A 15,487-nucleotide genomic window follows, 5' to 3' on the forward strand; every position below is an offset into this window, starting at 1 on the left:
GGTTACGTTTGGCAAGTTTTCTGCTCAAATTTCCCTCATATGATTCAATGGACCTTGATACAAAAACTAAAATAAACTAAAAATCCCTGCACATTGAAAACTAGCATGTGAGGGGGGGTCTGGGCCTCACTTCCTACATGACAAGTTAGTTTTCTAGTACAAATGTTTGTTTTGGTAGTAAAGATGTGCTCCTCTACAAATCTATCCCTATACCACTAAAGTAATTTGTTTTGCTTAAAGGGGTGCGCCCCCAATCTCTGCCGAGAGGTAGCAAGAGGTCTTGACACTTCACCAGGGTTTGTGTTCCTTCGGAATGAGACACGTCAGAGACTGTAGCATCCTTAAGAAATACGATTTATTTACACCTGAGTTTACATGGAGGGAGTGCAGAACATTACATGCCAAGAGTGTCTCTTGTTGATCTCCTCATAGCTTCATGAAGATTGGGTCCAGAACAGAAGCCAGTCAAGCTGTAAACTTCCCCCTTCCACCTCTGCTATTGTCTTTTGCTACTAACACCCAGTTGCGGGAGGGACGCCACCCCATTTCTTGTCTGACGCTAAACGTGCCACCATTCGTCAGGGTAATGAACTCTGCCAACGCCTTTCTTTTTTGGCACCTCTGTCAGCCAATCTCCTGAACAAAAGAACTATGGTAGCTCAGCCTGTGTTTTTTTACACTGTTTTTTTTTACATCTTCTCTTAATACTCCAAACGTTAGCGAAATTCTACCATTTACTAAATAAGGAATTACGGGGGAATCTGCCTCCTCCCACAAATTCATAGCAATATTATGAATAACCCTGCACTTTAGTATCTGCATATAGTTATACATTGGTACCTCGGGTTACATACGCTTCAGGTTACAGGCGCTTCATGTTACAGACGCTTCAGGTTACAGACTCCACTAACCCAGAAATAGTACCTCAGGTTAAGAACTTTGCTTCAGGATGAGAACAGAAATCGTGCTCCGGCGGCACGGCAGCAGCGGGAGCCCCCATTAGCTAAAGTGGTGCTTCAGGTTAAGAACAGTTTCAGGTTAAGAACGGACCTCCGGAACGAATTAAATACTTAACCCGAGGTACCACTGTAAAGGTATGTATTGTGGCTCATTATCAGTGCAAACAAAGGTGTGCATGGACCATCGTGAATCTGTTGATGTGTTGTATCATGTCGGACTGCAAGCGGGGACCAAACATTTGAGTGCTCTACCAGTATCAAACATTCAAACCTAGCAATCCAATGAGACATGGTCTAATCCTGGCTAACAAAAGAGACCCATGCATTGACAATCACCTAACCAGCAGTCTGGATGGGAAAAGGGAAGGCCTTTTTGCTTTATGCCTTCTCTTTGCCTTAAACAGGGTTATATTTAAGCTGGGGAGATCAGTTATAACCTCCAGGTCAAACAGTTTCTTGAATCTGTCCACAAACTGGTTTTCCTTCTCCAGTCGGAACCTCATGGCCCAGATGATGATGGTGTTGTCCTTGCACAAGTGGTCGAAGGTAAGGAGTAGCTCGTTCAGGTAAGGGTGGTGGTACACAACGTCGGCCGCCAGGATGTAGTCAAACTGGCATGAAGCCCTGGGGAAATTCTTCTCCAGGTCGACCCCCCAAAACAGTTCCTTTGCCTGGGGTTCATGCTTGCATTTGGTCTTCGTGTTTTTGACAAGGTTGTATCGAAGGTTCCCCAGCAATTCAGGCAAATCGGTGGCAACCACACGTGCACCTGTGGCAGGAAGGGGCCACAGAATGAATGCTTAGCAAATCTAAGACAGTTTTGCAGGAATGCTCTCTGGCATCATTAAAGACAGTAGGAACATGGGCAGCTGTTTAGACCAAAGTCAGACCATTGGTTCCTCGATAACTCAGTACCATCTACACTGACTGGTAAAAGTCCTCCCGAATTTCAGACAGGAAGTCTCTCCCAGCCCTGTGTGGAGATGCCAGGGATTGAATCTGAGACCTTCGGCACAGAAAGCAGACACTCTATCACTGAGTTACAACTCTTTGGTCTGTGGGTCATTACTACTGCCAAACCAACAATTCACACTTTGCCAGATAGGCACATGAAAGGGCTGAGGCTCACAGAGCTTCCCTGTAAAATTTGCTAGAGAGAACTCTGTGAGATCACTTCCTTTGTCTGCCTTGGCAGGAAGCTGTAATACTACAAGCTTCCTTCCTGCCAAGGCATATTTCTCTTTCTTCATCATGCCTCCAAGCTGACCATACGTGCAGCTCAGACACCATTTCTGAACTTACATTTTGTACTTTTGTAACTTAGATAGTAGTTATAAACCTGCCTTTGTTTTGCTAACTCAAAATCTAGAATATGTAAGTAAATGCTACTTTTATTTCTTCACAAAACAATGTGTGTGCGATCGCTGTTTCCAAGGTGGAGAAAAGTGGTAATACCAAGAAAAATCCAGCTTGCCTTAAAGAATCCTGGATTATTGTTTCTAGAAGGTCAAATCAAGCTTGTCTTCCAAGTTCTGGCCACAATGGATGGTACTGTGCTGATCTCACTCACATGGGCAAGGAAGGATAATAACTAAAACAATATTTCCTCTCCTAGTGTCTAAATCCATTCTTACATGGTCTATCTACCATGCCCTCTTCCTGCAAAACCACATTTCTATATGGGGGGGAGAGAGAGAGAGAGAGAGACCTGTGTTTAAAAGATAATGAGCCCCTGTCTCTGTTGCTACTTTTGTTTTTGAGCTGACATGCTACTCCTTGGTCACAGGTGCACTAAAATCCCACACACACCTTGGAATACCACTTTCTGATCTAGAGGACACTATCCATACTCACCAAGGAAACTGGCTACTATTGAGACCAGGCCTGTCCCAGCTCCAATTTCAATGACATTTTTGTCAACCAGGTTATAAGATTTCATGTTAGTTTCCAAAAAGTGGCAGATAACGAGAGCCTGTGGATGGGGAAAAGCAAAAACAGTACAAGAGCAGATTGACAGGGGAAATAGCATTATAAATAAACAAATGCATATGCCTTCCTTGATTATTATTAATAATAGCAGCAAGGCTTTCCTTGTATGGATGCTGGAGCTTGTTGATCTTGCAGTGATTGCTACTCCTTTTGAGTAGCAATTCTGATCCCCAAACACATCAGCTGTCTGTATTTAGAGCCTCATCTTCACAGAACGTTAGTTTCCCCAGGCTTTAAACAACCACCCCTTGCGTTTCACACTGTGCTCTGCTTCACGTATCAGAGCCAACAGTCTTGTTTGCCTGCAATACCGAAGGCCAGACGACAGCTCCATAGCAGTCAGTGGATTCTGTGATCTTTATCTTGTGGCCAACAAAATGGAACCCTTCCCAGGCTTGGGTGGTTATCAGCGAAGGGGAGAAACACCTTCCCATGATCTCTGCGACTATCTGTTCATCTCCGTTTGGTCCTAGTAATAAAACAATGGAAAGGTCATGTGTCATAATAACAGCGAGAGGTAGCCCAGCTCAGCTAACGATAGTGCAGTGACCTAATCGCGAAAGCCACTAACCTCTATATGGCCAGGCAGCCTTGCTGAGCATGAAGCCATCTGAGTTATGTCCCTGCCCACAAAAAGTCCCTAACAATAATTGTTTAGTGTGATATATGTGGCCTCGGGGAGCTGCCATCCATCACGCTTGCTATTTATAAAGCCATAATAATAGAACGGAATCCCACCTTTACTCAGCACCAATGAGACATAGAAGTCAGAAAAGTTATAGAGTTAGGTACAATCTGTAAGTGAGTTTCAGACTGAGTTCTTTGCTTTTTGATTACGTCAAGGGGGTTTGTGGATTTTGAAGCAGTATTTTGTATACTGTGGATACCATCCCTTTGCCGGGTCCCTTTGTTGTTAGGAGGAGGTTTTTCAAAGGTTGTCAAGGACCTAGTTGCTGCTGATTTTACTCCTGGGTTGTTTAGGAGGGCATGTAATTGGTGGTGTGTTAGCCAGGGCATCTGCGTATCCCCTAGTTTGTCTTGTATTTCCTGTGTGTACTTTCCCCCTCTTTCCTTCCTAACCTAACACTGTATGTAACACTAATGTCTCACAACAATGAAACTGATCTGTAGAAAACACAACTTGAAAAAAAGAGACAACGCATGTATTTTTTTGTAACTAATAAATCTTTAATAAAAAATAATTTAAAAGAAAAAGATGAGTTATAGCGTTCTTGCCATGGGCTGAAACCTCCTGAATAGAAGACTGAATGATGGAAGATTCTGTCAGGATGCAGAGGGTCGCAAGGCCAGCTGGCTAGCCCTAGGTGGGTTATCTGCTTCCAGCCATCCCACTGTGAAGACCCATCAGCTTCTGCTCCAACATAAATCAGCGACCCAGGCTTCAAAGCCAGGGCACACTATGTCAGCAGAGTGAACTGCGCACACAGAATAGGTGTGAGGCTTGTGGAAGCATGCTACAACTACGGATTTATTAATCATAAATCAGGACAAAGAAACATGTAGTCTCTGTCTTTGTCTTCTCCAAGAGACAGAGAAAAGCAAAAGCTATACACACAATGGAAATTCCCAGCAAGCTGTGCTGGCATGTAAACAGACATGTGACATGCAACAGTTCCATGTCTGCAACTAAAGGTGGAATGGAATTTTCCAACAGATTCAGGAAGGAATTTATTTGCATAGCTAAACTATGGAACTCGCTCTCAAAGGAGGCAGTGGTGGCCTCCAACTCGGATGTCTTCAGAATTGGATTAGCCCAATTCATGCAGAACTAGACAATCAATGGCTACAAGACACACTCAGTAAGTTCTACCTCCACTGCCCGATTAAATTAAATTGCCCAAAGGCTAAAGGAAGCCACATCTTACAGGCTCACAGGTTCTCTTCCAGCCTAAGCCACAGTTCCTTGGTTCCTGCTTGGTCTTGCAATGAGGAGGCAGTTGACAACACAGAAAGGCCTTGATCTTGGCTTATGTATCTCCCCTATCTGAACTGCATGCAAGCAGCTGAAGACTCGGCCTGCACGAAACCCTCTTCTCCTCCCTCTTCAATCCTCTTCTGGTCCTGGGAGCCAGTGGAGCAAGAGAATTCTCTCTCTCCCTCCTTCCTGCACTTGTTCTCCACTCTCCAGCCTTGCAGCTTCTCCTGCCTCTGACTCTCATCTCCCGGATGTTACAGGTTCCCCCAGTTCACAGATCCCTTCTTCCAAGTCTCCAACTCGCCTTCTCCTGGTCCCCAATCCTCAATATCTAGCCACCACTCTTCACTGCCCTGACATCATGCTGTCCATTCTCAAAGTAAAGTGCTAACGTGGTGAGTTTATCTCAAACTGTAAGGGGCCAGGGGAGGTCAAGATGGACAGGGCTTCGGGACAAGGAATCCGCTCTGCCCTCAAGTGTCCTGCTGAAATGCTGCCAAGCAACTCCAGCTGGCACTTTTATGGAAACCCTATACTGTGGCAGCATGGCGATGCAGCATATGCCCTGAGAGGGTTGGGCTCCTCAGACAGTGCATGCTCTCCCACACAAAAATTACAGAAACTCTTGTCTTGACGGAGGCAGTGGTGAAAGCAGCCAGGAATGGACACGTGTGGAGAATGATTTCATAAACGTTCATCAAGGGCCAAACCTAGAAGCAACACAGAAGACCCACAGAACAGGGTTTCATGTGTATTTGTGTGTGTTTTTAATGCTGAAAATGTTTGCACAACATTAAAAAGAAAATTTCCAATGAAAAAGGGATCTGGACTGTAGCACTATGTAAAGAAGGGAGAGAGTTAAGTCTTTCCCCATACCAAATGAAAATAACCCCTGGAGCTGCTATGTGCCCTGTTTGGGGCAATAGCTTTCTTTTCCAGGTCCAGCATCAGTATCATAATCTATACACTGAATTTATACTGTTTTGAGTCTAGCCATGTGTGTGATTACGTAGCCCAAACCTAGGGAGGGGGGCGGACAGCAACAGCCTCAACAAAGCAGCCCCATTATTGTGCCTTGCAATGAAATAACTCAAAAGGCACTATTGCACAACTTTAGATTGTCACGGCTTCCCTCAAAGTCATAGCTGTCAACGTTTTCCTTTTTTTAAGGGAAATTCCCTTATTCCGAATAGGATTCCTCAAAAGAAAAGGGATAAGTTGACAGCTATGCCTGAAGAATTCTTGGAGCTGAAGCTTATTAAGGGTGCTGAGAATTGCATCCTTAACAAACTACAGTTTGTGAGTAGTGTAAGATCAAGTGGGTTCAAGTCCTCTGCTTTCTAAGAGGTCAACTCAGGACTTTGCCAAGTCATAGATACAGCCTAGGAACACATGATTATATATATGCAACACTAAACCATCTAACAGATCAGGGTGTTTACAGTTGCACTTATTCTATTCCAGCCTATTGGCCCCATAAATTGACTTGCTATCTTAGTTAATCTGCTCACTCAGGCAGATTTGGAGAATATGCTAAAGGTCCCCCTTCTACTCTTTCTTGCTTCTATTTTAAGGAAATCAAAACATGTGAAATGCTGAGTTCACACTAAATCGATAATCCTTCAGGATGGCTCTTGCTCCTTGCCTATGTAAGGTTTCCTAATCGACAGCGATAGCACCACAATCACTTCTGCAAATGCACCTGGAAAGCTGCATTCCTGTATGGCTTCATAATGAAGATGCGAAATGAGCAGAATTTCTACACAGAAGAGCTTCTCTTTGAAGTTGAGGGTGAAAGACTGGATTACCAGATCACATTTCTTTTAAAAGGATCAAGAGAAAGGATGTCCTGCCAAGACCCTAAAATGCCAGGGATCTGGTTGCAAAGAGATTTTCTCTCACGGTCACATAAAAATACTTGTCGATGTTTCAGCTTGAAGGTTCTCTACAACTCTATTGTACAAATTCCAAAATCCACGTTTGAGCAATTTCTTTCTTAGGGCAAACCAAAATGTTCCAAAAATAGTGTGCAAGTTTTCAAGTAGAGACTGGTCTGGGTAACAGCTGGATTTTATATCCCCTCTCTCAAATGGGGATCAATTATTGCCTGCTGCTTCTTCCCAACAGCCAAAAACCTGCAACTCACCTAATGGACTAGAGCAGCGGTTCTCAACCTGTGGGTCCCCAGATGTTGTTGGACTACAACTCCCATCATCCCTGAGCTCTGGTCTTGCTAGCTAGGGATGATGGGAGTTGTAGTCCAACAACATCTGGGGACCCACAGGTTGAGAACTGCTGGACTAGAGCTTCATTTTAATGTCTGCTGCCTACTTACTATCTGAAGACTACAAGGCAATGCAAACTCCATCATGTATTCAGAATCAGCCAAAATTCCTGCTCTCTCTCCGACTGCCACTTATGTTCACCATCGAGCCTCATGTCCTCATCCAAGTTCTGGAGAACTCAAAAGCTACCACACTCTTTTGTACAATTCCGGTTGGCCCAATAAAAATATTGCCCTAATGTGGGTTTTGGAATTGTTCCTGTGGACTTATATGTATATCTTTCTTTGTTTTACAACTCACAGCACGAATTATTAGTGATATTTTTTGTACAGGAGTCTGCAGTAGTTCCCCATTGCACATTCTTCCCTCTGCCTCTTTGTAGCTTTATTCCAGACTCAAAATAGGTTTGTGGTTTATTTATTTTTTAAGTCCCCACTTCCTTCAGGAGAGTGTATGACTAGAGACCCAACAGGAGGCTCTGAGATGTTGAAGGGAAGCAACAAGAACCTGAAGGCAGCTGAAGGTACTTTCTATCACCTTTGGTGGACGTGCCCAAGGATCAAGGTCTTCTGGGAAATGATTTATAATGAAATGAAAAAGGTGCTTAAATGCACTTTTGTGAAGAAACCAGAGGCCTTTCTCCTGGGCATGGTAGGCCAATTGGTGCCAAGGAAAGATAGGACGTTTTTTATGTATGCGACAACAGCAGCAAGAGTACTTTTAGCAAAGTATTGGAAGACACAAGAGCTACCCACATTGGAAGAATGGCAGACGAAGGTGATTGACTACATGGGACTGGCTGAGATGACCGGCAGAATCCGCGACCAAGGGAAAGAGACGGTGGAAGAAGATTGGAAGAAATTTAAAGTTTATCTTAAGAACTGTTGCAAAATTAATGAGTGTTAAAATGTCTTGGGTAATGCAAAATAGAATTGCAGTGACAAACAATTGGATATGAGAAAAAGGATTTAAAGAAAGTGTTACAAGTAATTGAAATTAGGGGTTGCTGGAAAGATTTAAAACAGGGATGCAGAAAAAGGAGGTATGGGGAAGTCGCTGAAAGAAGGTTTAAGGAAAAAAAGGTTAAGAAATTATACGTGTTCATATGTTTGTTTGTTTATGTATTGTTTTGTATTGTCTTTTAATATGTGTTGAAAAATCAATAAAAATTTATAATAAAAAAAAGAACCTGAAGGCAGCATTAGCATTATTGGGTTCATTGTGTAATTACAAGTGATAATCAAGTATTTTAGGGCTCCCTGGCAAAAGTTGATGAGTCTTTACAATAGCCATGCGTGGATCATCATAATCCTATATAAACTCTTTCTCACACAAACACACACACATTCTTTGTTTGTTTCTTTCTCTCTCTCTCTCTCTCTCTCTCTCACACACACACACACACACACACACACACCAAAAATGGAAAATTTCAAGGGCTGCATACCTGTTAAGCATTTTAGGTGTGCAGCTATTGTATTTTAAATCTACACCTAATGTATACTTGATCAGAGCCTTGCCACAGTAACCCATGTTCTGGTAGCCTCCCAGCTAGATTACTGTTCTTAACTTTATGTGGGGCTTCCCTTGAAGACAGCTTGGAAATACTGATTGGACATGAGCTTAGAGACGTGATAGACCTCAGATGTAGCAAAGGTACAAAGCAGCGGCTCATGCGTCACTTGCCAGCAAATATTTACCATTTTTGTTGTCTGGTTTTCTGGATTTTTCATCTGATCCAGGATGCTTGGGTTGCAATGAATGGGATTCCATTTCATACAATGGCCTAGCAATACAAAGGAAGAACTATTAAAAAAAAAAAAGCCAAGCACAGCTTTAGTAACGAATTGGGAGGCATGGCATTTTCTTTCATTTGTCATGCATTTGGCTTCAAATGCATACATGTCAGGAGTGGACAATGTGGTACCCTGCAGATGCTTTGGTCTACAATTTTCATCAGCCCCAGCTAGCACGGCCAGGGATCAGGGATGATGGCAGCTGCCATCCAACAATATCTGGACGACACCATGTTGGCTATCACGACAATAAGAGGCCTTATGCTACGGCAGTATAACTAACAATAAATCAACCACACTGGTTATTGTTAAGCCAGTAGCATACCATGGGTTGCCAGAGCCCGGGGCTGTGCAGAGGGGGTGGGTGAGAGGGAGGGAAATGTACAGAGTACGCATGTGCATTCAGCTGCCTAACAGCATCCATGTCACCCAGGAGATCGCAGCCACAGAGATAAGAAAAGAAGACTTGTTCCGTTGTCTGGAGAGGTCACTTCCTGGTTTATACAGAGAAGCCGTTTTCAAAGGATCCCAGGAACAGAAGTGCACAGCTGTATTGAGCCAGCACTGGGTGTTGAGATTTTGTGCCCCTAACAATTTTGCGTCCGGGGCAACCGCCCCCCAGCCATGCTATGCCACTGCGTTAGGCTATGCAAGTAATGGTCGTGCATAAAGTATTTAGAAGATCTGGTTCAAGTGTGCTCCAAAGCCATAGCAAGGACATTTAGACAGCAGAATGAACAAAGTGAATCTGTAGATTAATAATAATAATAATAGCCTTCCATAGATTATAGATATATAAATAGATATAGAGCATAGGATCATCTGGTCCAACCCTCTGCAATGCAGTTGGGGATCGAAGCTGCAACCTTGGAGTTATTAGCTGCACGCTCTAAGCAACTGAGCTATCCAGGCTGACAAATTATCTCAAGGTTATATGCAAAATATAACAAAAACAACAAAGAAAAATTAAAAAAAAACAACAACACACAAACAATGCACAGAATAAATTTTGTAAGTATTGTGCTGCACAATCATCCTTGTGAAGGAATATTAGGGACAATCTTTTCCCCACTCCCAGGTTTTAACACATACTAGTCCTATTTTCTCCCAGCCCACTTTAATTTCCCTGGGTGGGGGAAATAATTGTTTTGAGAGTTTCTCACGCAATCAACCGGAAGGAAATAAAATAGGTGACAAGCCTCTATCCATTTACCTGAGACTAAACCCCACTGAATTCAATGAGACTTGAATAGGATTGCACTGTATATAGAAGAATATGAGCATAGCTGTTTGTGATTTGTGTGGTGCAATCCTATGCATGGTTACTCAGAAGTAAGTTTCACTCTGTTCAGTGGGGCTTACTCCCAGGTCAGTGTGCACAGGACCTGCACCTTTGTTTTGAAGAGAAGCAGCGAGAAAAATGACCCCAAAACCTCGCTGCGCTTTGACTGACAGTATTGTTTAGACAGACACTCTTGATCAAGCTTTACCTTTCAAAGCCTTTGCACAAAATGTTATTCTAAAGGTCACCCCCGTAGGACATTATTATCAGTAATCTGGAACAACCTTACAGGGTTCAGAAATGTTAACTTGGCACCCTGCTGTTTAGATATGGATATCTTTTGACTGTGAGTGATATATTTCAGATGAAAAACAACTACATATCTAAACACAAGCTACATTAAAACTGTGCCTTTAATTTTTTTAAAAAACAACAACAACAATTATGCACTAAGCAACATACCTAGGTTATTTTATTTTATTGTTCCAGGTTTCCACAGAAAGTGAAGGCAAAAAATCACACCTGCAGAATCTCTCGCCCAACACTGGTCAGTCTGTAAATAGTGCTATAGAGAAAAGCAGGAAAGTCTGAAACGTAACATGCCAGCAGCACTTCCCAGGGAAGAATTTATAAATCCTGACAGCTGCAACGATTAACAAAGTGGGCACACCCCTTGAATTTCATTGGGAAAAACTCTTCAGAACACTTGCATAAGAAGGGGGGGGGTGTATTTCCTAGAAGTTATACAAGCTGCACTCATCACTGCCCAGCAACAAAGTAGTGAGTGAATGCATGTGCTCTCACACACAACCAAAATAGAGTGACTTTCTTCTTTCCAAACCTGTTTGCACTGTTGATGTGTCTTTCCCTCAAGGAGACCTGTGGAAAACTAGTTCTGTGACTTTGGAGCATGATTCAGGGCAGTTCTTGGCTCTTGCTGTTTCCAAGCAGGATCCGATCACATCCCAGCATACACGGCCGGCACTCTTGCACAACAAACCTGATAGGAAAACATGCTGGGGCAGGGAATGTGGGACACGGGTGGCGCTGTAGTCTAAACCACTGAGCCTCTTAGGCTTGCCGATTGGAAGGTTGGCGGTTCGAATCCCCGCGACGGAGTGAGCTCCCGTTGCTCTGTCCTAGCTCCTGCCAACCTAGCAGTTCGAAAGCACGCTTGAAATTAAATAGGTACCACAGCAGCAGGAAGGTAAATGACATTTCTGTGCACTCTGGCACTTGTCACAGTGTCCCATTGCACCAGAAGCAGTTTCGTCATGCTGGCCACATGACCCGGAAAGCTGTCTGTGGACAAACGCCAGCTCCATCGGCCTGAAAGAGAGATGAGAACCACAACCACATAGTCGCCTTTGACTGGACGTAACTGTCCAGGGGTCCTTTACCTTTTTACCTTTATGTGGTATAATCTAGCTTGGTGCAACTTCATCTAACATCCCTGCAAACAAATCAGGATGATTGCTGAGTTTGAACAGGGTAGGGGAATCTGGTTGTGAGTTGGGAAGGGGTTGGTTTTATTTTTATGTACTTCTTTTAATAAGGCAGATTATGACTGTATAAATGAATTGATGCATCTGTGCAGCTTTTAAAAAGAAAGGCAAGAGCCTATGGAACCGCAGAGGAACAGGCAAAACAGATTGCTGAATCAGCATTTGTCTCACTCTCATGTACGTGTGCCGTGCAAATCAGAAAATCAGGCTCGCAGTGGAAAATTCACTGACTGCTCTTTAAATACTATGGGTTTCACCTTGGCAGGGAAGGAACGCAGGGCACTAGCTGCGCCACCCTGTCTCTTCCTTCACTTGCCTTTTAAGTCCTACTCGCTGCCTGCCCCACAGAGCCGGAGAGCAGCAGTGCTTAGGAGCCTTTGTTACTGCTCCCACATCCCAGGGCACAACAGTGGCCTAGCAAGGTCTTTTCCTTCCCGTTGGCTCCATGGATCCAGCATCCAGAAGTTACTCCCCCAGTGAACTGAGGGTCTCACCACATGTTCCTATTTTCTGACTCCATTGAGTGACTGGATAGACGATCCAGCAGTCGTCACTAAATCACCGGAATAGCCCAAGACCTAGACAGTCAGGGAATACCTTCGACTTCTCCTTGGGAGATGATCCAGAGAACTGTGACTGCTGTGAAGCCACTGCAGTACAACTCAGGTTGTAGCATCCTTGAAAGTGAGGTAGGGTTTTGGTGTACGTGGTTGTTGTTTTTTAGCCTTTTCTCTTTTCAGAGTAAGCTGGAACAGGGGGAAGATGGGGTTTGGTGTGGTGCAAAAGATGGAGAACATTCCTCCACTCCAATATATGGAATTCCTCATCCCAGGTGTAATAAGGGTGTGTGTGCGCGTGCTAGTCTGGACTTCTTCACATCTGGCTTTCTTGGGGGCATGTGAGCCTAGCATGCCTGGACTCACAACAAAACTTTGGACTGGATCCAAAGATGGTCTCCCATCTGAAAGACAGAGATTTCCCCAGCCCTGAGTTGTATGTTCTTTGACAGCTGGATACACATGGATTGGGGGATAAACCTTTTTACGTATTGATAGTTTTGTTATGATGTTCGCTGCCTCTAGACCTGCTAAATCTAGGTTGCATTTATACCCCTTCAGAACTGACCACCACCACTGGGAATTTCCGTGTTTGATTTACTGTGTTCTAAATACTCGTGCTGCTCTGTATACTTTGACTAAAGACTTTCCCCAATGTCTGTCCATTTGTTGGAACTTAAACTGCAGGGTTAAAAGGGAGGAAGTATAGTTGAAGACAGGGGTCCAGCAACCTTTTTCAGCCATGGGCTGAAAGGTGAGGAACCGTCCCTCAGAGCATGTGGGGGGGGGATGAATGAATTCCTATGCCCCACAAATAACCCAGAGATGCATTTTAAATAAAAGGACACATTCTACTCATGTAAAAACATGCTGATTCCCGGACCATCCGTGAGCCGGATTGAGAAGGCGATTGGGCCGCATCGGCCCCCAGGCCTTAGGTTGCCTACCCCTGGCTGAAGACCTTTGGCCCAAATTTGGCATCCCACAGCAACAAAAAAGCTGCCTCATGCAACGTGTGACAGTATTCCTAGCTCAGAATTGTCTTATCTTGCTGTCAGCGGATGTCCTTTCAGTGATGTGCACCCTGATCTTCGATCCTGGAAATACCAGGAACTAAATCCAGGACATGCAAACAACATGATTTATTCCACTGAGCTTCACTTCCTCCCCTAAAGGATTTTGATTTGTCCACTCAAACCATGCCAGCAACTGCGGCTACAAGCACTTATAAACACAAACATGCCATTGCTATCAGCAAACGGAGGCAGAAGATTTGCACAATGACAAGGTTCACTTTGACAGGAGGAATTAACACACTCACTTACATGATCGTATTTATATTAGTAACACATATTTCGAAATGCCTCTAGTAACACATTTTATCTGCACCTTTCCCCCCAGCAGATTCTACTGTGTCTTCAAATATTCTCTCTTGCACAAGCATAGGGATGTACTTCTTTAATAGTTCCACTATTCACACACTTCTCCCTATGCAGCATCTCTGTCAAGACTGTATCATCTTCTAAGCAAGGGCATTTTCTGCAATTTTGCGGGGATTAATTCAAGCACAGGCTACCAACGCAACTGTTGTTCAACTCGGTAATAAAAACATCTTCCAGGGACTTGAGAGAGGACCAGTGAGACGGGACTGTGCTGAGCAGCAAAAGATTAATGGCCGGCACACTGGTGAGGTGGGACACGTTCTATAAAATCTTACGCCTCAGAGGAAGAATTTGCTACGGTTACGCAACACTACACTCGACAGAACGGTGAGCCAGATCTTATGAAAGTCACCTTCAGGGTTCATCTCTGCAAGACGGGTAATGCAATTTCTGGGTACCTTGATCTATGCCATGTTTGAACTTTCTGGTGATAAAATATCATGCAGCAAAGGCCTTTCTGCTTGATGGCAACAATAAAAGTTCCTGCTAGGGAAAGAAATCTACCCTTCTCAGGTCCAAGCTAAACACAATGGCATTGTCTTTGCATTTAATTTGCTTGGGGGGGAATGTAAATATCTCTAGCTGGGGAAGGGAAGTGATAATTATCTTGATGGGAGCAGGCATTGGTGTGGAAGAACAATTTGACCTTTCTGTTTTCTGGCACACAACACCTTGGCCATCTAGCTAATGTGCCAATTGGCTTAAGAATGCCTAATGATGAACCTACAACTCTGGTGCGGTTGACTTGGTACTGTAAGGGGAGTGGGTGGCGCTGTGGTCTAAACCAATTAGCCTCTTGGGCTTGCTGATCAGAAGGTCGGCAGTTCAAATCCCTGCGATGGGATGAGCTCCCATTGCTCTGTCCCAGCTCCTGCCAACCTAGCAGTTTGAAAGCATGCTTGAAATTAAATAGGTACCACTGTGGCGGGAAGGTAAACAGCATTTCTGTGCACTCTGGCAATTGTCACAGAGTCCCATTGCACCAGAAGCTGTTGAATCATGAAGGTCACATGACCCAGAAAGCTGTCTGTGGACAAACACGGCTCCCTTGGCCTGAAAAGCGAGATGAGTGCCGCAACCCCATAGTCGCCTTTGTCTGGACTTAACCATCCAGTGGTCCTTTACCTTTATCCTTTTACCTTAGTTCCTTTTTTTCTTTTAAGGTCCCTTCTCTCCAACCTCATTCTCAATGCAATCATCCTGAGAGGTCAACTCCCTTCAAAGAAGCCTTTCTCTTTAACTGTGTATTCCTCTCACAACCTGTTGTTCAGCTTTTTGAGTTTCTTCAGGAAGCTGCTCTATACTTTTTCAAGCCTGCTTGATCTTGTGGGTTCCTGTGGGAATAGACTTCAGTCTTAGCTAGTCTTACCTAGATCCCCTTGGAACAGGTAATAGTGGTGCCTCTGCTTTTCTCTCCTTCTTTCCCTAACTTGTGGACTTTCCACCCTCCTTCATCCCTGCCCCATTTATGGGCAGACTGAGTCACAGTGGCTTGCCTAGTTGAGTTTGTGGCAGAGGCAAGTTGCATGCCCTGACTCCATGACCCCAGTTCCCTAGGGAGTGAATAAGCACACAAGACAACAGCATATAGGTCTATGAGTTCAAATAGGCCAGAACTTTATTAGTTACAGATGTAAATGGTCTGGCATTGGGTGAGGTCAAATTGCACCACTCCAGCCCATCTGCTGGAAGCTCATCTAAGGGTAAACCACATATTGAGGGGGCCCTATGACCCC

At 44.1% G+C, this 15,487-nt stretch overlaps 1 protein-coding gene across 1 annotated transcript; it reads right to left on the bottom strand.

The window, feature by feature from the left end:
* Positions 1-347: 347 nt before the first annotated feature.
* On the bottom strand, positions 348-11,412 carry LOC128411889 (protein-lysine methyltransferase METTL21E-like). The gene is made up of 5 exons (XM_053384440.1): positions 10,710-11,412; positions 8,870-8,955; positions 3,260-3,417; positions 2,814-2,931; positions 348-1,728 (listed from the first exon to the last, which is right to left on the bottom strand). The coding sequence occupies exons 2-5, from the start codon at positions 8,940-8,942 to the stop codon at positions 1,292-1,294; spliced, it is 786 nt and encodes a 261-aa protein (XP_053240415.1). The 5' UTR covers positions 8,943-8,955; positions 10,710-11,412; the 3' UTR covers positions 348-1,291.
* Positions 11,413-15,487: the final 4,075 nt, after the last annotated feature.

This window comes from Podarcis raffonei, chromosome 4, assembly GCF_027172205.1.
Source record: "Podarcis raffonei isolate rPodRaf1 chromosome 4, rPodRaf1.pri, whole genome shotgun sequence".
Lineage (NCBI taxonomy): Eukaryota > Metazoa > Chordata > Lepidosauria > Squamata > Lacertidae > Podarcis > Podarcis raffonei.